Raw genomic sequence first — 26,819 nt, 5'->3', positions numbered from 1 at the left:
AAAGGTTCAATTTTGGGTAATGTTGATTATTGTTAATAATAACAATGTAAAAATGTATAAGCCTTTTTACTGTTTCATAATTTTATTCATCATTATGGTCATTATTATGAAGGCATTTCAACGCCATTAATTCCACTCTCCGTGTGAAAATGACAGTGTTTATAACATTTTTTGGAGTTCGGTGTGTAAATTAGCCATTAAATGCCTAACAATAAGCCTACAATTTGCATGAAACTAATCGTATAATGTAATCAAGCCTGCCAAATCACACACATCTGAATGATCATTCGTGATGTTCATGTCTTGAGCTCAAAACGCACTTACAAACACCAACAAGTGTTTGAAATAACATCCGACTTGGATCTGATGTGGATTCCGATCACAGAATGAAGCAGAATTAAATTAATTATTGAGTCATATGTCCCCGCGACCCGACTTCGGATAAGCGGTTGAAGATGGATGGATGGATGGATTGAGTCATATGTGATGCTTACTTTTACACATACTAATCACTTTCACACTAAATATACTTTATACTAAAACAAATACCAGAGACCACTTAGACAAATGTCTCATGTGCTGAGAATGTGCTAATGTGCCAACCATAAAAATATAAATCATAAAAGTTTAAGAACCACTTCATGGTGAGAATGGCAACCTTTTGAATCACGCTCGTGCCAGAGAATTATTGCACCTCGACCTGTAATTGGCCAAAATGCTCCATTCGACTTTTCTGAGACCCTCTACTCTTCCATGTGGAACACGGAAGCTTGATCTCTGACCCACTTTCTATAGATCTGAATTTCTTCGGTTTGAATTTTAGAACATTGAATTTGGTGTTCTTAATTTCTTCTTCATCTTGAAAACTTGCTGATTTTTTTAAAATGGGATATTTACAGTGTAAGAATTCAGAACCCAAAATTTGCTGTTTGAAAATACATATTTATAAAATTGTGCCATAAAAAAAAAACCCAATTCAATTTGGTTAAATAAGACAGTTTTGTGAATGAATCTACACCTTCTTTATGTTTATTCTGCCTATTGGCTGGAGTTTGTTTTATATGTTATTTTCTGTTATGTAATTCTGTCTCACAAAATTTGTATAGAAGCACCAGACTTGAGCAATCCGACGGCAAAGTTGTCGCGGGGACTCTCGTGGGCGTACAACTTTTTTTTTTACAGACTGTTTTAAGTTCAGAGCCGCTGTCAAGCGTGGGGTTAATGCACACGTTTTTCTTTTTTCTGTTTGGTTTGGTTACTAATGTTGGAATGTGGTTGGTGATAAACATTTTATTTTTGACACACAATCTATTTTTTCTAATGTGTCAAAATGTCGGCCCTGCGATGGACTGGCGACCTGTCCAGGGTGTCCCCCGCCTTTCGCCCAATGTTAGCTGGAATAGGCTCCAGCCCCCCGCGACCCTGTACACAGGATATGCGGCTGACGATGGATGGTGTCAAAATGTCAAATGTTAATATGAATGGATTGTTTCTCTGCATGTGGAATGTGAATGGGTTTGGGTACCCCATAAAAAGAAGGAAGATTATTTATTTTCTTAAACGTAAGAAATATGATATAGTGTTTCTTCAAGAAATACATCTTTCCCCGCAGGAAGCTGAAATATTTGGGAAGATATGGGGTGGACATGTTTTCTTTAATGCTGGCTCAAGTAAGAGCAGCGGAGTCATTACATTGATAAGTAAGCATCTACAATGAAATTGTCTCAAACAGCTTAAGATAAATTAGGAAGAGTTATTATTGTTTTAGCAGAAATTCAGGGGCAAAGGTTGATTTTGGCTAATATGTATGCACCTAACATTGATGATCAGGGCTTTTTTATAGATCTGGAAGGGATATTGCAAACCGCTGGCACCCTTGATGATATAATATTGGGAAGAGACTTTAATCTTTTGATAGAATCAGTCCTTGATCATAGTGAAGCAAAAGTGTGCAAGCCCCCTAGAGCAACATTGACACTTCACAGGATGTGTAAAAATATTGGTCTTACAGATATTTGGAGACTTTTGAACCCATCTTGTAGGGACTATATATATATTTTTAGAATATATAAGATTTATTCTTTAATAGATTTTTTTTTTATTTGTAAGTCCCTCATTTCATCTGTTGTTGACTGCTCAATTGGAAACCAGGCATTCAGATCATGCCCTGGTGAGTTTAGAGGTGTTGCCACATATGGAGAAAAAAAAATCATATAGTTCACACTTTAATGTATCATTTTGCAAAATCCTGATTTCCAACAAATGTTAAAGGCTGAAATCTTGTTGCGGAAGGTGTATTTTTGGTTATTTAGGGCAAGAAAGTCATATTTTGAGTCGGGGACAAAGCAGGGAAGCTAGATATATAAAGCAGAGAGAGTCTATATCTAACATCACCTCAGTGAAATCGGCTGTTGGTGACATTTTTACCTCAGCCATTGACATTAATGATGCTTTTAAAGAATTATATCTTCCAAGTCTTTTCTACTGATGAAGATATTACAAACTTTGAGGAACCATTAGATCTCCCTAAACTGATGACTGAGCAAAACAATTCTCTTGATTCTGAGATAACCTTGGACAAGCTTGATGAGGTAATTAAGGCCTTGTCTACAGGCAAGGCTCCGGGGCCAGATGGCTTTGCCACTGAATTGTTTAGATCTTATGCTAAAGATCTAAAGATCTTATGCTTATTTTTAGATCTTATGCTCAGGTTTTTAAGCTTTTTTACTGTTTCATCTGTGTGTATTTTACCTGTTGGCTGCTGGGGCCTAGCTCGAGTTTGTGTTTGTTGCCTGATAGCTTTTTTAGCATTGCTTATATATCTGTTTTCAGTCTTTAATCCTTAACATCTGACATTTTTCAGCACATATCGGGTTCTCCCTCACATTATTCTCTTTTCGCGATTCAACTACGTGCATTTTCCACATGCATTCGCTTTCTATTTTTATCATGATTAAACTGCGGGCATTTTACAGCACGCAGCCGTTTTTCTCCTCTGTGTTACACAGATTATTGCATTGATTTCAAAGCACCAAATATCAAGAACAACCAACAACAACAAAAAATTGTGTGGGATTCAGGTCAATCTCAAACACTCCCCGCTCAGGAACAACCAACGACAACAAACAACTGCGGTAAGTCATGGCATCCACTCATGTTATTTCTTCCTGCATTGCATGTCACATGTTTACAATAGCCTCTTCCATTAGCAGTGAGGGATTCGCATGTGATAAATGTAAGGAATTAGTCAGGCTGACGGAGAAGATTAATGACTTAGAGACACGCATCTGAACACTAGTGGAGGTCAGTAAAAAAGAGATGCCAGTAGATACTGTTTTGGATGCAGGCAGTGCAAAGAGCAACACACAAACTTTTGTTCCAGATGTAGAGCCCCCACAGTGTCTAATTTCCCTCACATGCAACTTCAATCCTTCGCTTTCATGAAGAGATAACAAAACTTATTGAAGCAACAAAAGCCACAACATGTTTGTTAGATCTAATACCAACTAAGCTCTTAAAAGAGGTATTCCCTGTAATCTCCGAACCTCTTCTTAATATTATTAACTCCTCACTATCCTTAGGCCACGTCCCAAGAAACTTTAACATGGCAGTTATCAAAAAGCTTATTAAGAAGCCGCAACTTGATCCTGGAGATCTGCCTAATTATAGACCAATTTAAAGTCTTCCGTTTATGTCAAAAATACTAGAAAAGGTAGTATACTCCCAAATATGTTCATTTCTACAGAGAAATAGTACATATGAAAAGTCAGTCAGGATTTAGGCCTCATCACATTACAGAGACTGCACTTATCAGAGTTACAAATGACTTGCAAATGCTGCATTTCACTTCTAGTGCTTTTAGGTCTTAGTGCTGCATTCAGCATGATAGATCACAACATTCTCTTGAATAGGCTAGAGAATTATGTTGGCATTTGTTGAGTTGCATTGGCATGGTTTAGGTCCTATTTAGCAGACCACAACCATTTTGTCTATGTAATGGAGGAATTGTCAAACCAAACAAAAGTATGGAGTGCCACAGGGATCATTTTTAGGGCCTCTGCTTTTATCTTTGTATATGCTTCCCCTGGGAGATATTATCAGGAATCGTGGAATAAATGTCCACTGTTATGCTGACGATACCCAACTTTATATTTCTTAAAAACCTGATGAGATTTCACTATTCTCCAAATTAGCAGTGTATCAATTAAATAAAAGATTGTATGGCCAGAAATGTCCTTCTACTCAATTCTGACAAAACCTCTAAAAATAAGCTGCTAAATTATAATTTGATTCTCGATGGATGTTGTTACATCATGTTCAACAGAGAAGAACTTAGGTGTTATATTTAATACCAATCTGTCCTTTGAAAATCAAATTACCAATGTTTGTAGAACAGCATATTTCCACCTAAGAAATATTGCTAACTTACGACACATGCTCTCTGTTGCTGATGCTGAAAAACTAATTCATGACCTCAAGAATAGATTATTTTAATGCATTTCTGGGTGAATGTCCAGCAAGTTCAATAAATAAACTTCAATTGGTTCAAAATGCAGCATCCAGAGTGCTGACGAGAACCAAAAAATATGATCATATTAGTCCCGTTTTATCATCGTTACATTGGCTACCTGCTAAATTTTGTATTAATTTAAAAATTCTGTTAACTATGTACAAAGCTTTGAATGGCCAAGCTCCGCAGTACTTAAGTGACCTTCTACCACGCTAAATTCCATCATGTTCATTACGATCACAAAATTCTGGCCTGTTTCTAGAATATCAAAATCCACAAAAGGAGGTAGATCCTTTTCATATTTGGCTCCTAAACTATGGAATAGTCTCCCTAACACTGTTTAAGATGCAGACACACTCAGTTTAAGTCTAGACTAAAGACTCATCTATTTAGCCAGGCATACACCTAATTTATCCTTTAGTTAGGTCTGCTGGAAAGAGATATCATTATCTATAACTCTGCATTAAATTGAATGGCATCTATGCTAATATTATTTAATTTTTTTCCCGGTCTCAACCTCGGGACTCCTATCCTGAGGTCACCAGAACTGGCTGGATCCAACTCCATTCCTGCTTCGTGTTGGACTCCACTGCTATGTATCCCTGTGCGATGATGACTAATAGCAGCCGGTGCCAGCCAAACATCACAGTCTATCATGATGGACTTCAGAGGATGAACTGATGCCAACTCCAACCATAAGACATGGCATACTTCATATGCCATTGCCTAAACCTTGGACTTGAGGATAGACCTCACCGAAATTAGCGGCCAGCTTGAACTGCGATGAACCTAACTGATCTCTGCCTGCATCACCTCGGTCTAATGATGGACTCTTGAAATGGAACACATAGACTAGATCAATTAATTGCCAACAAAACCCTTCATCAGCTAACTAACAAGGAAAATTGCATCTATGTGAACTTCTGCAGTTAATCCAGGATGGACTTCAAAGACATTAGTCCTGAATCTTTACAATTTTAAACCATGACTTGCACTATACATATGTAATATTGGCATTATATTCATGATGTTAGCCAGAGGGGAACTGGCCCTCACAGTGAGTCTGGTTTCTCCCAAGGTTATTGTTCTCCATTAACCAACATTTTATGGAGTTTTGTGTTCCTTGCCACAGTCGCCTTCGGCTTGCTCACTTGGATTATAAATGCAATTATATTTTAATTACTTATTTTTAAACACAATTCACAATCATATTTTATCAAACTACACAATGATGACTCTAAAACATTATAGATATTACAGTTTTATCATGTGTTAATGCCTGATCTTCTGTAAAGCTGCTTAGAAACAATGTGTGTTTTGAAAAGCGCTATTATATATAATATATGTATTATATGTTTTGTTTGTGTGTTTGTTTGATCTTTTTTTCTGTATATCTACTCTTGTGTGACCACGGGGATGTTTGTTTGGGGATGGGATTGGGGATTCGGTGGGGTGGTTGTTGGGTTTTATATATATGTATATATATATATATATATATATATATATATATATATATATATATACATACACACAATGTTTTTTTTCTTTTCTTTTCTTTATTATTGTAATAGATTAAAAGATTTAATAGTAATAGATTCAATAAAACAATTTAATTACAAACAAATGCCATGACTCGGAAAAAAGTCCCAAAGGCTCGAATTCAAGCCATTCAAATTTGACTCGTGACTCGGACTCGAGTCCGAACTTGATTACCCCAACTCTACAAAGTAGCACTACAGGCCAAAACCACAGACATAAGCATACTACAGAAAAAAACAAAGTAGCTATGCAGGTCAATGGCCTAAACTAAGCAAGCTACAAAACACAAAAGTAGCAATGCAAACATGGATGAGCCCCCAATTTATGTTACTACCGAAGTTTAGGACCAACATAAGAAGCCGTAAAAATCAGAAAACAAAAGCGTTGCAAAGACCATGGTAAATAAGAGGGTGAGGTTTATTTACAAAAATTAAGAAACCAACAGGACATAAAATATGCTAAACAAAACAAGGACAGGTGAGCTGACTAGATACAAATTTTAAATAACTAAGAGTTAAGAAATCTTAATAGATTGCCTACTGCAATCTATTTTAACTAAAGAAGACAACAATCACCAGCCTCTTAAAATAAAATATATTAAATCAAAAACAACAACAAACAAACACTAAAAACCAGAGTAGGTTTTCTGGGGCAGCAAAAGCCATGAAGTGCAGCAAGCACCTCTTTAAATAAGCAGGACTCCATGTGTAGCAGGTTAGAGTCTCTGCCCACATCTGATTGGCTCACTCACACAGGAAAAAACTGAAGCCAAAGAGCAGGGGTTCTTAACAGCCCCTACAAGGGGTTTTGAACTTGTAAGGTTGAACTGGGGAGGCAGTTACTTATTGAATAGTGTGCATGTCTACATAATGCATTAAATTGTTGTATTTCTAGGAAGAAGCCAAATGGAGGACTGCTCCCTTGGCTTAAAAAAGAAGAATCTCAAAAAAAGAAGAAAAGAGAGAGGTGCTTATTTCTGTGCTTTAAAATAATAAGGGGCAAGTCACTTTGTGTTACTTAAAAGCGAGCAACCCTTAAGCTTGCTACAGTTATCCTTTTAAGCAATTTTAACTAGTGAGAACTGTAATAGTTTTCATTGTTTAACTGTTCTTGGAGGACAAGATGTCGAAAAATTTGAAATAGTTGAGCTGTGGGTATATGAAAAAGCACTTACGCTCGCACACGTCGGATGCCTTGGCAGGATCAAGATTGCAGATGTCCAGTTGTTAGTGGCAGCAGCAAGCTTCATGACGTAGGTCAGGATATCTTGAACATTTATGCAGCCCTGATGAAAATCTTGACAGACATGGAGGGCCTCGCAGAAATACGTAGAGTGATCACATCTTTTGAGGGAAAACTTTCAACCCTGAACACAAAAATAGAAGAAGTTGTAAAATGGGTCGAGTTTCTGGAGTCGGCTGAAAAAGAGCTACAGGCTAACCAGCCTTCTTTCAAAGGTGAGGTGGAATGAGTGTGAGAAAAAATAGAGGATATGGAATATCAGAGCAGCGCAATAATGTTAGTTTTGCCGGAAACCCTGAGGTAAATGAAGGATATGGTGAAGTTTTTGGATGGGCTTATTCCAAATTTGATCGACACAGTGGACCACCAGCTCGAAATTGAGTACACCCACAAAGTTCATGGTCAGCTTTCCAGGGCGGGTGACAGACCCCTATATATCCTGGCAAGATTCTTGACAGAGACAGAGACTTTGCTTTTGTACGAGCGGAGAGGAATGAAAGCAAGTTTTGCTGGAAGGACCACAACATCTTGGTTTTTCCAGACTTCCATCGGCTCAAGCAAAGCTGGATGGATTCAAAGAGTGTACAAAATTGCTGCACCAATAGAATGTAAGCTTCGCACTGCTCTATCCGGCTAAGCTGAGAATTGATGGCAAGGATGGACTTAAGATTTTACATGCCCATGACAAGCTATGGCCTTCATTAACTCAATGGAGTGAGTGGGTAACTTTGCCTGTACTCGATCAACAATATAGACTACTCATCGTGCATTTTACTGATGCAGCCTGAGAGGGTTTGTTGTTCTGTGGTCTGCCCATTGGCTCCTGCCAGACTCTTTTTTTCTTTCTTTTTTTCTCCCTTTCTTAACTTGCTCATTTGCTCACATTGGGGTTTTGATGTTATTGTTTACTGGGGCCTATTTAATTTTTTATTTCATTGAACATAAATATGTACAATATAATGGCATGGTTTATGTTAAGATAAAATGAAATAATATTAATAATAATTATATATATATATATAAGGGTGTTATGATTGAGCAGCGAAGGCAGACGAGGAGATGCGGATCCAAGTGCAGTTCAACTTTATTAATGACACAAACAAGGCAGGTACACGGAAACAAAGGAAAAACCCTCAATGGGGAAATAAACACAAGACTGAGAAAACGGGCAGGGAACACATACCAGGCTAACAACATTCAACGATAGACCCCGACTAAACAAACAGACAGGGTTTAAATACACGGACAAGGGAAGACAGGAACCAATGAACAACAGAACTCAAAACAAGATAACAAGGTGAATAAACAGAAACCAATGGTAAACTAATGAGGACAGGTGAAAACAATGACAGAGAACACGAACGCTAACAGGGAGACTGTGGAGCTAAACAAGGGACAAAAGTGAAAACTACGGAATACAAAAGTGACAAACATGACAACCAAGGGGTAACAGTGAGAACAAGACGAGGTAACCCTAACAAAGGGCTGTAAATCGATTAAAATTTTTTAGCAAATTATAAATTATACATATTATTGATCATAAGTCAATCATTGGCATACAGTTCACAGCAATCCATTTCACAAGTGATTTTGTCAATCAGTTGGAGATTTGTTATGAGGGCTTGTTTAAGGACCCATCAATTTACACCTGTGTCAGACATGCTTGTGTAGCATCTCGGGTGCGTTGCGTCATAAAAATAAAATGTTTAGGTCACTGTGTCAAGTTAAATATAGTTTAATACTCAATCTTTAAACAGATCTTGAGATCCCTTAGTTCACATTTGCACTCCTTCAAGTGTTTTGAATGCAAGAACGTAACGCATGTTTGTGTTGTTCTGCCAACTGAAGTTTTTTCTTCACTGTATAAACTGCGCATTGCTCATACAGCTGAAATTTCACTTACTGCCCTCTGGAATAACTACAAGCTTGTATTTCTACAAGCTTGTATTTCTACAAGCTTGTATTTATACAAGCTTGTATTTCTCAGGAATCTTCCTTATTATGTTCCGGGGCATTGTGATTAATTGCATAAATGTTTTTAACGCTTTATTTTTTGTTAAATTAATCGCACTGAATTAACGCATTTAATCGACAGCCCAAATATAAATATATATATATATATATATATATATCGGACAGCAGTCTGGTAGCAATAGTGGCATGGAAAGTATTGCAGGCATGCATGGACCATCAAATTTCCAAGCAATGGACACCAGTTGGGACTGTTATGCATGAGGTTGAAGCACATTTTTTCGGATCTGTTGGTTATTAAGGATGTTATGGTTACATCTATGTTGGATAGCGGTCTATATAATTTAGCCTTGGGTACACAATTTATCTTTACATGTCAATATGTTAAACTTTAATATAGGTAAAATGTTTCTCTCCACGTGAAATGTTAATAGGCTGGGACACCCTATAAAAAGAAGGAAGGTTGGATCTTTTCTTAAGCGTAAAAAATGTGATATAGTCCTCCTTCAAGAAATGAACCTTTCTTCACAGGAATCTGACAATCTTGGCAGGGCGTGGGGTAGGGCATGTGTTTTGTAGTGCTGGTTCGAGTAATAGCAGGGGAGCCATCACATTGATAGTAATCATTTACAAATTTCTCAAACAGATTAAAGATAATTTAGGAAGCATCAGTATTGTTTTGGCTGAAATGAGAAATGAGGAGTGGTGGTGGTGGTAGTGGGCTAAAGCACAACTGCTAATCAGAAGGTCGCTTTATATCAGGTTAATTTTATATCATTCTTTGTTGTGTTTAGAGATGTTGCCACATGTAGAGAAAAGGAAATCATACAGGACCCAATATTTCAACAAATGTTAAAGATAAAAATTAATGATTATGTAGAAACCAATTGGTCCTCAGTGTCCTCTGTGTGGGTGTGGCATGGGAGGCGCTTCAGGCAGTTCTCATTATCATTCATTAAATATATATGCACATGAATTCATAGAATTTTTAAAGAGTATTAAAAGTGCTGAAACAGAGCTGAAGCGTTGAATGTTATCCAATGGTCTTAGAGAGGTGACTCAGCTAAAATATAGGTGCAATACTATTTTGTTAAAGAGGGTAGAGTTTTGGTTATTCAGGGCAAGAGTTGGGGGACGAGGCAGGAAGACTTCTTGGCAGATACATAAAACAGAGACCACTTCCACCATTCCATCAGAAAAGTCTTCTGAAGGCAATACATTTACTTCTTCCACAGATATTAATAAAGCCTTTAAAGAATTATATTTCAATCATTATAGTTGCACATCCACAACTTCCAACAATGATATTAAAAACTTCATAGAGCCATTAGAACTTCCTAAATTGATGAATGATCAAAAAGACTTTCTTTCTATATTTTTGGGAGTAGCTTGTTGAGGTAATTAAAGCATTGCCAACAGGTAAGGCACCAGGGTCAGATGGTTTTGCCACATAATTTTTTTAGATCTTAAGTCACAGAACTGGCTCTACTTATGTTAGAAGTTTACAATTAAAAGTAATTAACGAAAGTTGAACTACTGCCAACCATGGCACAATACCTGATCAGTCTCATTCTTAAAAAATATAAAGACCGAAATTAATGTAAAAGTTATCTTCCAATTTCCCTGATCCAGTTAGGTGTAAAAAAATATTGTCTACAATTCTGGCTAATCGAGTAAAGAGTAATTACATTGATTATACATATAGATCAGTAGGGTTTATATGTGGTTGTAGTTCTTCTGATAATATTAGACATTTTATCAATATTATGTGCTCAGAGAGATTTAGTTAATTGAGTTAATTTTGACCTGTTAATAAAAAAGCAGATAGGTGGGCTTCACTACATCTGTCTATGGCAGGGAAAGTCAATGTTATAAAAATGAATTGTATCCCCAAATTCAATAATCTACTGCAGTCTCTCCCTTTAGAAGTTCCTCTTTCTTATTTGAAAATATTTGATAGAATATTTGTATCTTTATTTTTTTGAATGGTAAACGACCTTGGTTGCATTTCAAGAAGTTACATAGACCAATTGACAAAGGAGGCTTAGTCCTCTCCAAAATGTAGTTTTATTACTATGCTTTTAATCTGAGACACTGGTCTCTTCCACCTGAGAGAGCCACTCCCTGGTACAACATTGAACAAGGTCTCCTTGCCCCAATCTCAGCATTGCAAATAAATGTCTCCTATTTTTTCACATTTATATCAGTATGGATAAAGGTTTCATGCATGTTCAGTTCTTAAACTTACCTAAATGTTTCCTCAAGTATATGGCTGAACCCAAAAATGATGTCCCCCTTTTGCTGGAAAGAATGGATTGAGAGGGTTGTTGCTACACTTGGTGACCTTTATAAAAATATAACACAGCAATTCTTTCTAGGGATTTCTAGGTCTCAATCTTTCAGGTATTTACAGTTGTGCCATTGCCATGGTAGTACACAGCCCCCAAAGATGCAGACACCCTCTGTATAGTGCTCACAGCCTTTGGAAAGGGTCATGAAGCATCAGTTTATTATTCCTTGTTGATTCAGAGTCTTGGTGACGGGGCCTTAACTGCTCTTAAGAGGTTAAGGGAAAGATATTTGAACTTGGTATTGGAGGATGGGGAGCGAGAAAGGATTTTAAAAAAATTATTAAAACTATGTCTAGGGATGCAAGCGTACACCTTATTCAGTTTAAGATTTTGCATTGTTTCTACTGGACTCCCTCTACATTGTTTAGTCTTGGTTTTAAAGACACAATGGCGATGTCAGTTGGAGGATGGATACATGGCTCATGATCTGTGGTTCTGCGCTAAGTTTCAAGAATTATGGGTCCAACATTTTATCTGTGTGGTTTTAGATACTCAAATTTCATTCAGCGCAAACCTCCAAATCTCCATTGGCGCAAACCATTTATTCTACAGTATTGGAGCTATACACATTAAAACATCAACATGTATGCCTGTCGGTAGACCAGCTGCCTTTGTCATGGCATACAATAAATTGCAATTGAAGCTGGAAAGATAAAAAAAAATGTAAGGTACATTTGATTTAATTTATATTCTGAAATGCCACTTGAATCAATCATGGAAGTGAATGAGTTGCATTTAAATGAATGCTGTTCCTGACTCCCAAATACACTTTACGGTTTAATTCAAATTGACGATTGTTACAGATTTCTATAACAATGTTTTATCCTTAGTGCTGTTTAACTAATATTTGTATATGAGATCGATACGGAAATGTCATTAACATAGCACTGCAAAGACATCTGCATTTACAAAGATAGGCAGAAATCTTTAATGTTAACCTTAATGAGACCCCTATATTGATTTTCTGAATGTCACTCCACAGCTTATAATAGCACGTTGTCTGTTATTCTTATCATTTAATTGTGTGCTCATTTCTGACAATAGGGAGAGCAATTTTAGTTCACACAAAAATTATTGGCTCTCTAAATGTCCAGTAGGTAAACTTTTAACTTGAATGGTCACTTTGTTTCCTTGTCATTCCATTGCCTTTGTTTCCAAAGTATATGTTCGAAAGTTAGATCTGACATCCCTTTAAGAACTGTACAGTTTATAAAAGCATGCATGAGAGAGCAAAGAGCACAGGTTCTTTTGTTGCACTGGGAAAAGTGCTGAATGTTTTTCTATTCTCAAGAGGAGGTGCTTTCCTCCAAAACCCTTAATGGTGTGGTATAAGAAAGTAGGTGCAACACTTGCCTTAGGAACTATATGAATTATTAATATAGTAATGATTTAAATAAGTAAATAATTCATACACCTCTTTAACGGCAGCATTTGGCATATGTATTTGAAATTTCATTATTGTCCAGAGAAGATGGTCCTCTTTGTACTTGTGTGAAAATAGCAATGTCTAAAATGGGTGTCAAACTCATTTTAGGTTGAGGGTCAGATTGGACAGAACATCACCATATGTACTGTTAGACAAAATAGAGTTTGTTTAGTTTTTTTTTTATATAAACCTAGTGTAGCCTACTCATGCAGAGCACATGCACAACACATGCTGTTCTGATACTAATAAAGTCCAGAATAAATTTTATTTTGCTTTAATAACATAATAATATACTCATTATTGGGGTAAAACAAAAGCACAATTTATAAATTTTATTTACTAGAGGCCTTCAGATTAAAAACACTTATGAAATTGGTCATTTGGAAAAATATTAATCAAACAACACAACTGACAAAAAAGAGAGAAGCGCTTATTTATATTAGCTGGATAATTTCAGCTTAAATAAGCCATTTAAAATCACTAAAACATCTTAAAATTTAATTTTACACATAGCTCATTTTCATTACAGACCTGCATGTCAGTCAAAGTCTGAAAGTACTGAACAAGTTTAACCAGTCCTGCTCGACCTGCTCCGAGCAGGATTCGAACCAGCATCATTCAGCATGGGAGACAGATACACAACAGAAGAGGAGGCTAAAGGCTACAGCCTCTAGCGCCGGTAGCTAGTGCGCCTCTTGAGGCGAGGGAAGAGTTTTACACATATCGCACAGCTATCATGTACCAGTTGAAGACACAACTGAAGACAATAGTAAAATTCACACTTTACCCCTACATCTTGTCCTTGTACCTGTTTGCCATTGAGAATGTGACACACTCAAAGTTCAAAGTCGGAAAATAAACTGGGTCACTTTGGGACATTTGTGTCAACCATTGCTCCAGCTTTAGCAAAAAAGAAAAAAAAAAAAGGGAATTAAGTGCATATCCACAACTGACAGCATGCTATGCATAGTTTAAGGGTGTTAGTACATAGCTCGGAGTGGTTGTGTCGTAAGAAACAATAGCAATGTTCTGACTTTTATTAAATCTGCTCACTGAATAGAAGACTTGACACCTTCTTGCATAAATATATAATGTCACAGGGATGAATCAAAATTCCCACCTCCAGCTCTCTGCTCTGCTCTCCTTTTCTGGTTTATAATGTCATGAATTCAAGTGGAAGGAAACAAACAGTAAAGTGTCCCAGTGCTGTAGTAATCTCAATCGAATTTAGGACCAGAACTAACTATGTATAGCAGCTCTGATATTTTTACCACACCTTCATCTGGTTTCCTTTCATTCTGTGCTTCTGCAGGGTAAGGAACAGTTACTTACCATATTACACCATTACATGGACATCCATGGTACAGTCTACTATGAGGCACAGCGCCCCCCAGAGGTGCCTGCATTCGTCAGGAACCACGGCCTGCTGCCCCAGCACGAGTTACAGCAGCTTCTGAGAAAGGCAAAGGTACTGTTGCCGTAATGGGCTTTCAGAATGTTGACAGTGAAGTATATAGAACCTTAGATTTCAAATGTGGTACCTTATTTTTCCTCTCCCATACATTATCTCACAGCTCTTCATGGGATTCGGCTTTCCCTATGAAGGCCCAGCCCCTTTAGAGGCCATAGCCAATGGCTGCATATTCCTGCAGCCAAAGTTCCATTCTCCTCGAAGCTCCCTCAACCACGAGTTCTTCAGAGGGAAGCCCACTTCCAGAGAAGTAAGTGCAGTCTGCTCAGTATATAAGGCAGCAACTTTCAAGACAGGCATTTTTTACAGAGCTTTTCCCATTCAGGATTTCTGTTTAGAATATTCTAAAGAATTTGTGTAGTGCACTGTCTTTGTCATGATTAGCCTTAGGCCAGGAACATACTTGTGCACATATAGCAATGTCTGCTATAGAGCTCATTGCAGCAACACCCACTTGCATTGCATTAGTAATAGTAATCTGTTGCATTTCAGAATGCAACAACAAACAAATCTGAGATTGCATACATATGTATTTGCATTCACATACTTAATGTAGCGTATGCTTCAGAGCCTTAGACCTATAAAATAGTTGGATTGATAATGAGATAGCACTCTCATCTACCCATTAGGTGTCATCTCAGCATCCTTATGCTGAGCAGTACATCAGCAAACCTCACGTCATAACAGTTGACTTCAACAATTCTCAAGAGTTTGAAGCTGCCATTCGAGATATCCTCAAAGCCAAGGTAAATGCTTTCGTTCTTCTGTGTTAACTTGATTTTCACCCATCTTAGCCAGTGAAGCTGATTAACTAGTTGGTTTCAGGATGTGTTGCTAAGAATCTTGGTTGGAACACTAACATATCCAGAACACAACATGTGCTAGTGACAACCTATGCTGGTCATTTCAATATGGTTGCCGGATTTTAGCCCACAACCTCTTGGGTGGTAAAACTTAACAACTTAATAAAATGGATTTAGGTGATCCCACTAAATGGCCAAATAAAGTCATAATCACTCAATCTAATGAATTTGAGCAAACTCAAAATTGTATTTTCTTAACTATAATTTCGTTTGATTTATTGTGCCCTTTTGAGAAACATTAACTTTTATTTGTACCTATACTGAAACTTTTTTGCAATAGCTTTACTGCATTAAACCTTGAGTGTTGGCTGATTAAAAAACTGGTTAAACATATACAGTATAAATAATTTTTGAACCTCGTTGATCGATATAAAGGGTGCATTTTTTAACTTTAGTTAATTTAATTACCCAGAGGTTGATTTTATTACCAACACATTTTTTAATTTGTTGTATGAAGGTTACATCAAAACTTTTTCCCAATCCGTCATCATTTATTTTTTGTAGTTATCAAATGCCTTTTCAAATGGTAATCTCCTGTGAGCAGAGTATTTTTATTGGGTGCATTTTCCAATCATGCTGTAATTTTTTATAAAACAAAATATGCAAAGAATTTCTGAAAATAACATTAAACTGTGCTATCTAAATGTTAGCCATGAAATTCACCTTAGCAAGACAAATTAGTCAGCCACATTATTTCAAACACTTTAATAATGTAATTTCCATCAGCGTTATTTCTAGCACAGAATTCTATTAGATACAATACAGAATTTGAGATGTGCTCACTGTAAAAAAAAAATTATAGTTGAGCAAACTTAAAAATTCAATGCAACATGATGCAGTAAGATTTTTTAGTTCTCTCATCAACTTAATAATTGTCCTTAGTAGCATTGCTTTGTAAAGTCAATGTGAATTTGTTTATTCACTAAATGCAAAAATCTTAGTTGAGAAAATTACTGATTTCTTGTTCAGCTAACTATCAATTCACAAAATGAACATTTTGATTACTTTTAACATGAAGTTAACTGCAATCTTTACATCTGTAGAGTCTTGCAAGTCAAGGCAGTGTGTACAGTTTTTTGCTTTAGACATGCTATAACACATTCATTAACACACAAACATCAATAATGGTGAGTCAACAAATCTAATGAAGTTAATAGATGAGCTCCTAAAACCACACAATATTTGACTAACAATGGCAACAAAAAACAACAAAAATAGCATGTATATAACAACATTTTTTTATATAACACTAATCACATAATTTATTCATGTTGCAATGCATGCTGGGAACTCGCAAATCAGCTACATTTTTCAATGTGAAATTGTTAGTTCAGACAACTCTGTTAGACTAGTTGGGACAACATTTGGGGGAATGTTGGTGGTGTAACATGTTTTTTTAGATAGATGTTAAGTAATTCACATTATGAGTGTCTGTAAGCTGGATACAATTCAGTTTCATTTTTTCATAGTACTGAAAATTATACTATGGTTGGAATTTTCATGACTTTCATGATGTTGCAGAAACACCCTAAGAAAAGGAAATCTTGTGCCTTCCAGTAAAATTAGCCATGCAGGTCAGCTGTGAGCATGTATGAGTTAACATGACTTTCCCTAATCAGTAGGCTCTTTGCCAATTTGTGACATACTTTTCTTGCAGCAGTCTGTTGTAATACTAATCAACACAGTGTACTCAGCTGTTTCCAGCAGACATGAGCAATCAAAATCAGACTGTGATTGCTGTGGTATCAGTCATGATTGATGTGATAAAATGTTTGCTTCCATGATGAAGCAGCAGGAGAGTGAAATATTAAAGCAATGCAGCCATCTGACCCAACGCCTGTGGATGGATGTGTGCACAGAGTACAATGTTTTAGAGGAAGGTTCCAATTGCAACGCCAGTGTAGTGGCATTATAACAGAGCTTGCAAGGCAGCGCTGGATTTCTTTTCCTCAAACATTCTTTTTTTGTTGTTGTTGTAAACTGTGTTTTTCAAGAACAATTGACTTAAATTGATAGGTCAATGGATGTAGAAAGGAAGTCCTGCCTTACAGGTAAAAGAGCCAATAATCTTAATAAACCTCTCAATCAAATTTAGAATGTGCATGTTCATTAGATATACAATACAAACATTTTATTGCTGATTTGAAATATGTTCTTATCTTATAATGATCGTAATCTTGACCAACCGTTTTTGAGATTTCAGTGACCCCCATTCAAGTACATAGGAGCTGCACAGGCATGACTGGACATAGTCTCATGGAAGCATTCCAAAAATGTCCGATAGTGGACTGACTTAAAGACTTTGTCAGCATTCAAAATGATGATGTCATCGTAATATTTGCATACTGATGTGTGGCTTTCTTTCTATATATTTAGACATTTATACCTGTCTTAAAAGCTTAGTTCACCCAAAAATGAATAATATCCCATAATTTACTCACTCAAGCCATTCTAGGTGTATATGACTTTCTTCTTTCAGCCAAACACAATCTGAGTTATATTAAAAAATATCCAGGCTCTTCCAAGCTTTATGGGAGTGAATGGTACCTTAGATTTTGAAGCCCAAAAAAGCACATCCTTCTATCATAATTGTAATCCATACAGCTCCAGGGGGTTAATAAAGGGCTTCTGAAGGGAAGCGATGCATTTTTGTAAGAAAAATATCCATATTTATAACTTCATAAACTATAATCACTGGCTTCCGGCAACGACCATCCGCATGTTCATGAGAGAGTCGAATTCTGGTGTATGACGTAGGCGTGAGAAGTGACAAACGCAGAAATTCTTTGTCTTGGTCACTGTGGCTTTTGTACAGGTGGAGCCCTTCATACCCTACGAGTACACTTGTGAAGGCATGCTGGAGAGAGTGAATGCTTACATTCAACGTCAGGTAAGATTCCAACACCCATTACACAATATTAGCTCAAAAAGCATGCATGGATGCATGGATGTTGGGGGAAGCTAATAATTGGATCGTTTACAAGTAAGGTTGTCCGAGGTGTTAAAAATAAGACATTTAAAAAAATCTAGCTTAAAACATATCAAACTCTTTGTGTCCAATTTGGTTTCATAATTTTTTTAAAACCTTCATAGCATTTTCTACAAAAAAGGGAAAACTTTAAAAATGTCATGTTTTGTAACCATAAAGCAAAAAGTATTATAATACTTTCTTTGCACCTTGAAATGTCTAGGTTACGGATGTAACCTCCGTTCCCTGATGTAGGGAACAAGACGTTGTGTCGAAGAAGCGACACTAGGGGTCTCTCTTGAGCGCTGAATATGCCTCTGATCTATTAAAAAAGGCCAATGGGAATTAGGCAGACAGTATTTGCATACCCCGCCCCGGACATTCGAGTATAAAAGTGGAGAAATACGTCGAGTTCATTCAGCAATTTTCTGAGGAGCTGGAAATGCTCCAGCCACTCCAGTGGCTCGGCTCAGCGACGTGGCCGGGAGGACACAACGTCTTGTTCCCTCCATCAGGGAATGGAGGTTACATCCGTAACCTAGACGTTCCCCGTCTGTCACTCACTTCGACGTTGTGTCGAAGTAGCGACACTAGGGGTCCAATTCAAATCACGGCATGAGCTGAGCCGTGTACGTGTACTGCTGACACAAGAGCGGGCAGGTATTTTACGTGCAAAGGCAACCAGTTGTGTCAGACTTGGGGTACCCTTCCCCAATGCCCCATAAAAAGTTGTCGGAATCCTTTTGGTCATTCAGGTCACATGTGGAAACATGGCGTGGTGGTAGATCCAGCCTCAAGGAGGAGGGAGTTGCTACAGCACGGCGACCGGAGGGCAGCTGGAACTGCCTAAGGGAGACACGGGTCCACTCGCAAGGGAACCGTACCACGGAAAATACACACAGGAGGACTACAAGCAGGAGTCCTGACCTGTGGAGCACCTATTCCAGTACAGGGTAGATTTGAGTACTCACAGTGGACTGGGTCAGCGAATACCTCCACTGAATTGCGGATCCACAGGGCTAGGGAGGAATCATCCAGGGATCCGAATAAACGGAATTCGAGTTTCGAGATGGGCAAGGCACCACGGCACATACTGTGTGTTAATCACCCCTTCCTGCCGCAACTGGGTTGGGGTGCCGTGTGCAATGGGCATGCAGCCGCTGGCTCCTGGAGAGGGCCCCCGCTGCGTTGGCACATCAACTGCCTAGAGTTGCTGGCTGTATTTCTTGCCCTGCAGAGGTTTCTCCCACTGATTGTAAAGCGGAGGCACTGTCGTGACAGGTCTTGCTTAGCAGAGAGTGGAGGCACAGATAGATCTCTTTGCCTTCCAAGACAACTCACACTGCCCTCTCTGGGAGTCCTTCACGGGGGACCCACTCGGGACAAACGTACTGACAAACAGCTGGCCCCGGGGGCTGCGCAAGTATGCATTTACCCTAGTTAGCCTTCTTGCACTGGTGCTGTGCAAAGTCAGGGAGGACGGGGAACAAGTCACCTTAGTGGCTCCTTACTGGCCCACTCAGACTTGGTTCTCAGATCTTACGCTCCTCGCAACAACACCTCCCTGGCAAATTCCCCTGAGGAAGGACATGCTTTCTCAGGGACGGGGCACCCTCTGTCATCCGCGCCCAGACCTCTGGATCCTTCACATCTGGCCCTTGGACAGGACATGGAAGGTCTGAGTGACCTACCACCTGTGGTTGTAGATACGATCAACCAAGCCAGAGCTCCCTCTACTAGGCAGCTTTATGCCCTAAAGTGGTGCTTGTTCGTAAATTGGTGTTCTTTCTGGTCTGAAGACCTGCAGAGATGCGCAGTTTTCAAAGCACATTTGACGAGAAGTGTGGCATCCTCGTGGGCACTGGCCCAAACAAATGGCCCAGCGGGCTGGGCAACACCCAATACCTAAAGGCGAGATTCTGTAATCTCAGGGTTGAGTTGGTCCTGTCCCGTGATTTGTCTGGTCCGAGCTGATAGAACTCGGTAACGCAGAATAACTGACCGGGTGTACTTTAGCTAACTTTACACTTGTCATAGCAATATCTGAATTCTCTTCTTTTTAAAGAAAATATTTCTTCTAACCGTTCTATTTGCAATTTTTGAAAGTTCACAAAACCTTTGAAAACTTGCATTCCCTTCAGTGGCGTAATATTCATGTGAGCACTAAGAAGGTCCAAGGGAAACTCTGAAATTCTGACATACCTGTTTGCCGGTGTTCTTAGAAAACTGCCATATTTTCGCAGTGGAGAGAGGTGTCACATGCTCAAGGTTGCCAGGTTGCACAACTAAAGCATAACACTGGCAGAATATTTCAAAAGTTTGCAAGTGTACATATCTGATTGGACGATTTCCCTTCCTGAAATCTGGCAACCCCAAACGTGTCTTAAAGTCTGTTATTTACCAAATGTAGAGAATTAAATATTTTATTTGCATGATCAGTTCTAAGTAATGTATGGCAATTGATCTAAAGGGGATGGAAAGGGGGGATGGTGGTTTTACAAAGGAGATGGTTTTTGGTATTTCTTGCAACAAGGGGGATGGTATCCCCTCGCATCCCCCCTCAATTTGAGCCCTGGTTACACTTACACACAGACATAAAAGAATAAGGCAAGCACATTTTTGCCTACTGATGTGAACACTTCATTTGCTGAGATTGCTTGTTGGTTGCCTTTGTGATTTAATGCAAACACAAGCACTCAGACACACACACAATAAAACACAGAAATCTGAATCCTTTGTTTAACATCTTCATTACCTCTCTTACATAGATTATTTCCCAAAATGAATCACAAAACACAATCACGGATGGTAAGAGGTGCATGCATGAACGATGAGTATCATTCAGCTTAGCATAAAGACACAGGAAAGCAAAATGTATGCATGACAATATACAGTCTCTACAATGCAACTTCAAAATAGCACAGTGTACTGTAAAAAACATTTTACGTTTCTTATCTTATGGGTATTCTCTTTATAGAATAAAGCACAACCTACAGTATTTTGGCAAATCTCACTAAACCTGTCAAGAACATATCCGGGTCGTATCCAGCGTTGGAAAGTCACGCGACGAAAATGATCCACTACAAATTATGAATTTCTTCTCTAAATTGTAATCAGATTACTTAATTGATTAATTTAATGAAAAGTAATCGCATTACTAATTACTTTACTATTATGGTACTTTTCTAAAATACTTTACAAATGTATAAATGAACATATGAATTCATATTTTACATTTTCTATTGTATTTTACATGTATTCAACATGTATCCTATTCTGTATTCATAAACAACATTATTTTATGAAATACAGTATGTGTAACCAAAGTAATGTACTTTAAAGTAATGACATTAAATCAAAGTTAGAAACTGTGATCTGAATACAACATTTTAAAATAAAATGCATTACACTGCTTTTTTTTTTTTAGAATGCAGAAACCAATTACTTTGTAATCAGATTACACCCAACACTGGTCTTACCTAACCACAAAATCATGAATAATGTATTTCTTATGAAAATATATAAGCCTGCATATTTTCAGGAATATTTTTGTGCTTAACTTTCACACATGGGTCATAAAAGAATACCATAATGCAAAATATGACCTTAAAAATAGGCTTAATTTTCTTTAAGCAAAATACAATATTATGGGGGTATAGCTTTGAGCTCAGTTGTATACTTTTAGTATTATTTAAAATGCATTATTATAAAATGGATAATTCAGCTTCTAAAAATGTAAACTATATTTTAAAATAGTAGATATACACACACCTGTGTCCAGGAATGTAACCACATGCTCTCTGTCTGTGACAGAAAATGTAATCAATTCTCCTTTACTGTGGAAGATATAGTTTATTTTGTTTTGATAATGCACCTTTAGATTATTTCATGGAGGTTTGCAGACATCTCAGATTCAACAGCACAACATAATTATTAGTTCTTGTTATTTTTGCAATCATGTGCAGGAGTTTTGTCACACCAGAGATCCATTTCCTGCAGTCAATGAATCCAAATCATGGCCAGGGAATCCACCTAGCCCGTTCCTCCAGCTGTCTAACTCCACAACTCTGATCTGGGCTCCAAACATCTCTGCTCCGGCCTGCTGGCCTCCTCTCAGTGCCCTGCGGCTCCTGCTGTCTACAGAGGCTTCGTCCTGTCTGAAAACCTGCCAAGATGCTGGTTTAATCTGTGAGCCAGCTTTCTTCCCTTTCATCAACAATATGGAAGCCTTCAATGGGTGAGAGAGTGCTTTTCATTTGGATTTTGTGTATGTTTGAACAATCATGTTTGTTCTTTACTTTCATTTCATTTATTTATTTATTATCGCACAGTCATTAATGTAGTTAACATGAAATTATCCTATTAATTTGTTGGGTAACACCTACATTTTAATAGGTATTCATGTTAACACTGCTAGATTAAATGATCAAATCAATATCAATACAAGTTAAGCTCAATTGAAAGCATTTGTGGCATAATATATTTTGACTCCTCCCTGCTTTTATTTACAAAAAGTAAAAATGGAGGTTACAGTGAGGTACTTGCAATGGAAGTGAATGTGGCCAATTTTTAGAAGGTTTAAAGGTAGAAATTTGAAGCTTAAAATTTTATAAAAGCACTTATATTAATTATTCTGTTAAAACTCCTGTATTACTTGAGCTGTAAAGTTGTTTAAATTGTAATTATTACAGTTGTTTTAGGGATTTAGGGTTTGTTGACATTACATCGTTGATGACAAAGTTGGCAACAAAGTTGTAAAATTGTCTATAACTTTACACAAAAAAGGTTAGTAAGTGATTTTATCACACTTAAATCAGGTTTACATACATATTGTTTATGTCTTGTGACTATACTTTTGAAAAAGTGAGAATTTTTACATAAATAAATAAATGTATTTCAATAATACATAAATTTGGCCACATTCACTTTCATTGTAAGTGCCTCACTGTGACCCAAATATTTGCTTTTAAAAATGAGGGAAAAGTCTAAATTAATTTTTTGTGGCAATCAATATTATGCCACAAATGCTGTCGATTGAGTTGAACTTGTATTGAACCCGGGAATATTCCTTTAATTAAAGGGAGCTACTTCAAAACAATTATTGAACCTTTTTTTCAAAACTTAAATTTATTGCATTCAATCTACTTAATTTTTTTTAATGGAAGTTTGCTTAATCCATTTGTGTTAGGACAACATGATTGATTTCTGTTGACAACTTAAACTGGGCAAAACTGAGGAAAAGAATCATGTTAGGGACACAGAGAATCACTTTAAAGCAACTTAATTAGGTCATTTAAAAATAACTTATATCCATTATGTTGAAATTACTTTATCAAATTATGTATTCTGTCAAAGAATTGAACTAAACCAAGAGGAAAAAATATATTGATATAACAGTTGATTCATGTGGAACCAACGTACATAATTAAATTGTGTAAATTCAAAGCATTTGTCTATGCAGACTTAATAAAAAGTCATACCATATCTTTCATAATTAATGTTTTACTTAGCATTTTTTCAGTGAAACACAACAGCATGTTTGTGTGTGTCTATTTTAGGCTTAACGCTCACTGTGAGTCTCTGGATTCTGAGAAGAACCACGTGTTTCCAGCCGTTCATGTGGACAGGAGAGAATGTTTCCTGCAGAAAGAGCCATTGTTGTTCAGTTGTGCTGGGATCAGTGGCAAACACCAGCGCCTTTGCCCATGCAGAGACTTCATCCAGGGCCAGGTGGCACTATGCAGGGACTGCCTTTGAGCTCTGACCATAGACCTTTGGAGATGTCTGTGGTAAACTGATGCCAGTTCTGTGCAGTCAAACACGTTGGCATTCCCAGAAGCTGTGGTATCAACAGTTTATTGGAAATTGCTGAACTGGGGTCATTGGCGTCAAGCATGAAGATTTTTCCAGAGAAGTGGCTTCACTCCTTGTTCCTTTTTGCACTTAGATCCAAAGCATAACTAAGAGTTCGGATAAACTTTTAAAGATGATAAGAAAACACCCTCATGTTTTGGGATATGCACCATCTTTGGAGTCTATCTGAACAAGATTGGCTAGTGGTTGCTTCAGGGTTGGACAGAAAGTACTTCAAGCAGAAAATGAATGCAAATTACAGTTTTGATTTTTGGAATTTCTCTGTGAATAAGGCCAGACTTCAGAAGCTGTAGTTTAAGGAATGCTGAAAGTGTTAGAATTGCACATGATTTTTAAAGTCAACATGAAACTGTATTTTGAACCAATTTTATTTAGTAAATTTTTAGAAATTGTTTTTTCAATTAGATTAATTGGAGAGTGGGACTTTATTTTATCGATCAAGAATGGATTGGATTGTAAAAACTGGACGTTTCCTATCAGAATGGACCTCATTGGCCATGTTTACATGCAACCAATTAATCTGTTTAGAATCCGACTGATAGCTAAATCGGATTGAAAAGGCTTCATGCAAACACAAAAATTATTCGATTGAGCTGGATCCGAATGAAATCTGCATCCAATTGAAGGGGGTGTTGTAGACCTAAAATAATCCGATTAAAAGCAAAATGTTAGCCATGTAAACGTTTGAATCCGACTAGCTTCTCAATAATATTCATATCAGAGATATGGTGTATGTATGTTTATACATGATACTCTTTATGGGAACCTAAAAAGCACATATCTTCTTTCTTGACATCACATAAAGCAAAAAAGAATGGTCATTCTTAATAGGGACTTTAAGCAGCAGGCGTTCTGTGTCCCATTGCATGTTCACGACTTCACTTCCTAACATCGAATCTATCATTTATAAAGCATTTCTTCTTTGCCATAGTGACAGTTGATCGTATGTGACAGATTAGGAAAGTAAATGTTAGAATATGTTTACAAGATATGATGCAATGTGAACACAGTAAATAGCATAATTACACACGGTTATTGGCTTTGAATAAAAAACCTCAAAATTATCGGTAGACTATTAATAATGATATGTAGGTTTTAAATTTAGTCTATTTATATCGCACAAGAGTAAAACTCCTTCTCACAGTTATATAACATTGCAAGCATCCCTTCTCTTGCTGTTTTAAATAGCCAACCATTTTTTCTTGAATGATTAAATGCTCTGTTCCACCATCGTTATTGCTTAGTGATTTTTGTGTAGCTTCCCATCCACAGCTGTTGCTTAAAGTCCCTATTATTTTGTTTCCATTACAAATCTGTAAACTCCTTTAAGGGCTCACCCACCTGTCTTTACTTTTTACTCGCACCCAGAGATGCCTGCAGTTAGATTGGAGGAGTAATGGGCATGAGGGAAATACTGTACATGGTTACGTCAGACAGAGTATTAGATGCTGCTTCTAATTCTTTGTTTGCCGAGTAGAGTGAGTAACATAAGAAGAAAGCTTTTCTGGCATATTTCTTTTAGATATCTCAACAAAGCAAATATGCCAATTACGGACTTTGGTGCCATTCTCACTTTCTCAACCTTAACGACCGAAGCTCTTCACATACGCAAAAGTTTGGTTCGGAATGCATGTAATGCACATGTAAATTAATATTTGTATCAACTGCAAAGCTTAGAGGACATAAACAGGATTGCATTTATTCGGATTGATGAAAATGAGTGCATGTAAACATAGCCATTGTGAGTTTGTAGTTGATTGTGGTGGATGACCCCCTTTTGAATAGGCTTTTTAAAACAGGATTTGTGAATGGCTGCATAACATTAGCCTATAACAATGCCTAAATAGCTATTTAGCTACTGGTTAACATTAACTAGCCCACATGGTCTATGTGACATCAGCGAAATAGGAACGTTGCTTCAGTGGTAGTGCAAGTTATTAATAAAAAAAAAAGGTGAATTTTGATATCATGTTGACTTTAGAAAAGACCTGATCTCTGCTATGAAAAAAATACTGGGAAAAAAAAAACCTGGAGAAAAGACAGGATTATTTAAAGATCTGCCCAAAATCATCATGTAAATACGTGCATTTTACATATTTCATAAGCACTATTGTTTGTACAAAAATAAAATATAATTTTAAAATTGGTGTATTTATATTTTCTTCTCCAGCTGGGATTAAATTGAACATGGGTCATTTCTTAAGTATATAACTTGTATAGCATTTTTGACGGTAGCAGAGAGTGTGTGTGTGTGTGTGTGTGTGTGTGTGTGTGTGTGTGTGTGTGTGTGTGTGTGTGTGTGTGTGTGTGAGCGTGTATTTATCACTTTGTGGGGACCAAATGTCCCCATAAGGATAGTAAAACCCGAAATTTTTGACCTTGTGGGGACATTTTGTCGGTCCCCATGAGGAAAACAGCTTATAAATCATACTAAATTATGTTTTTTGAAAATTTAAAAATGCAGAAAGTTTTCTGTGAGGGTTAGGTTTAGGGGATAGAATATAAAGTTTGTACAGTATAAAAATCATTATGTCTATGGAAAGTCCCCATAAAACATGGAAACCAAACATGTGTGTGTGTGTGTGTGTGTGTGTGTGTGTGTGT

At 37.2% G+C, this 26,819-nt stretch overlaps 1 protein-coding gene across 1 annotated transcript in view; it reads left to right on the top strand.

Moving 5' to 3' along the window:
- LOC127648066 (alpha-1,6-mannosylglycoprotein 6-beta-N-acetylglucosaminyltransferase B-like) overlaps nt 1-26,291 on the top strand; it is a 206,345-nt gene extending 180,054 nt beyond the window's left edge. The window contains 6 exon segments of the mRNA XM_052132658.1: nt 14,352-14,507; nt 14,614-14,760; nt 15,140-15,256; nt 18,189-18,263; nt 22,307-22,578; nt 23,900-26,291. Coding sequence (XP_051988618.1) covers nt 14,352-14,507; nt 14,614-14,760; nt 15,140-15,256; nt 18,189-18,263; nt 22,307-22,578; nt 23,900-24,098 — 966 coding nt within the window. The 3' untranslated portion in view covers nt 24,099-26,291.
- The last annotated feature ends 528 nt before the right edge of the window (nt 26,292-26,819 follow it).

Source organism: Xyrauchen texanus, chromosome 8 (genome assembly GCF_025860055.1).
Source record: "Xyrauchen texanus isolate HMW12.3.18 chromosome 8, RBS_HiC_50CHRs, whole genome shotgun sequence".
NCBI lineage: Eukaryota > Metazoa > Chordata > Actinopteri > Cypriniformes > Catostomidae > Xyrauchen > Xyrauchen texanus.
The sequence above is the reverse complement of the archived record's forward strand: the minus strand, read 5'-3'. Positions and strand labels throughout refer to the sequence as shown.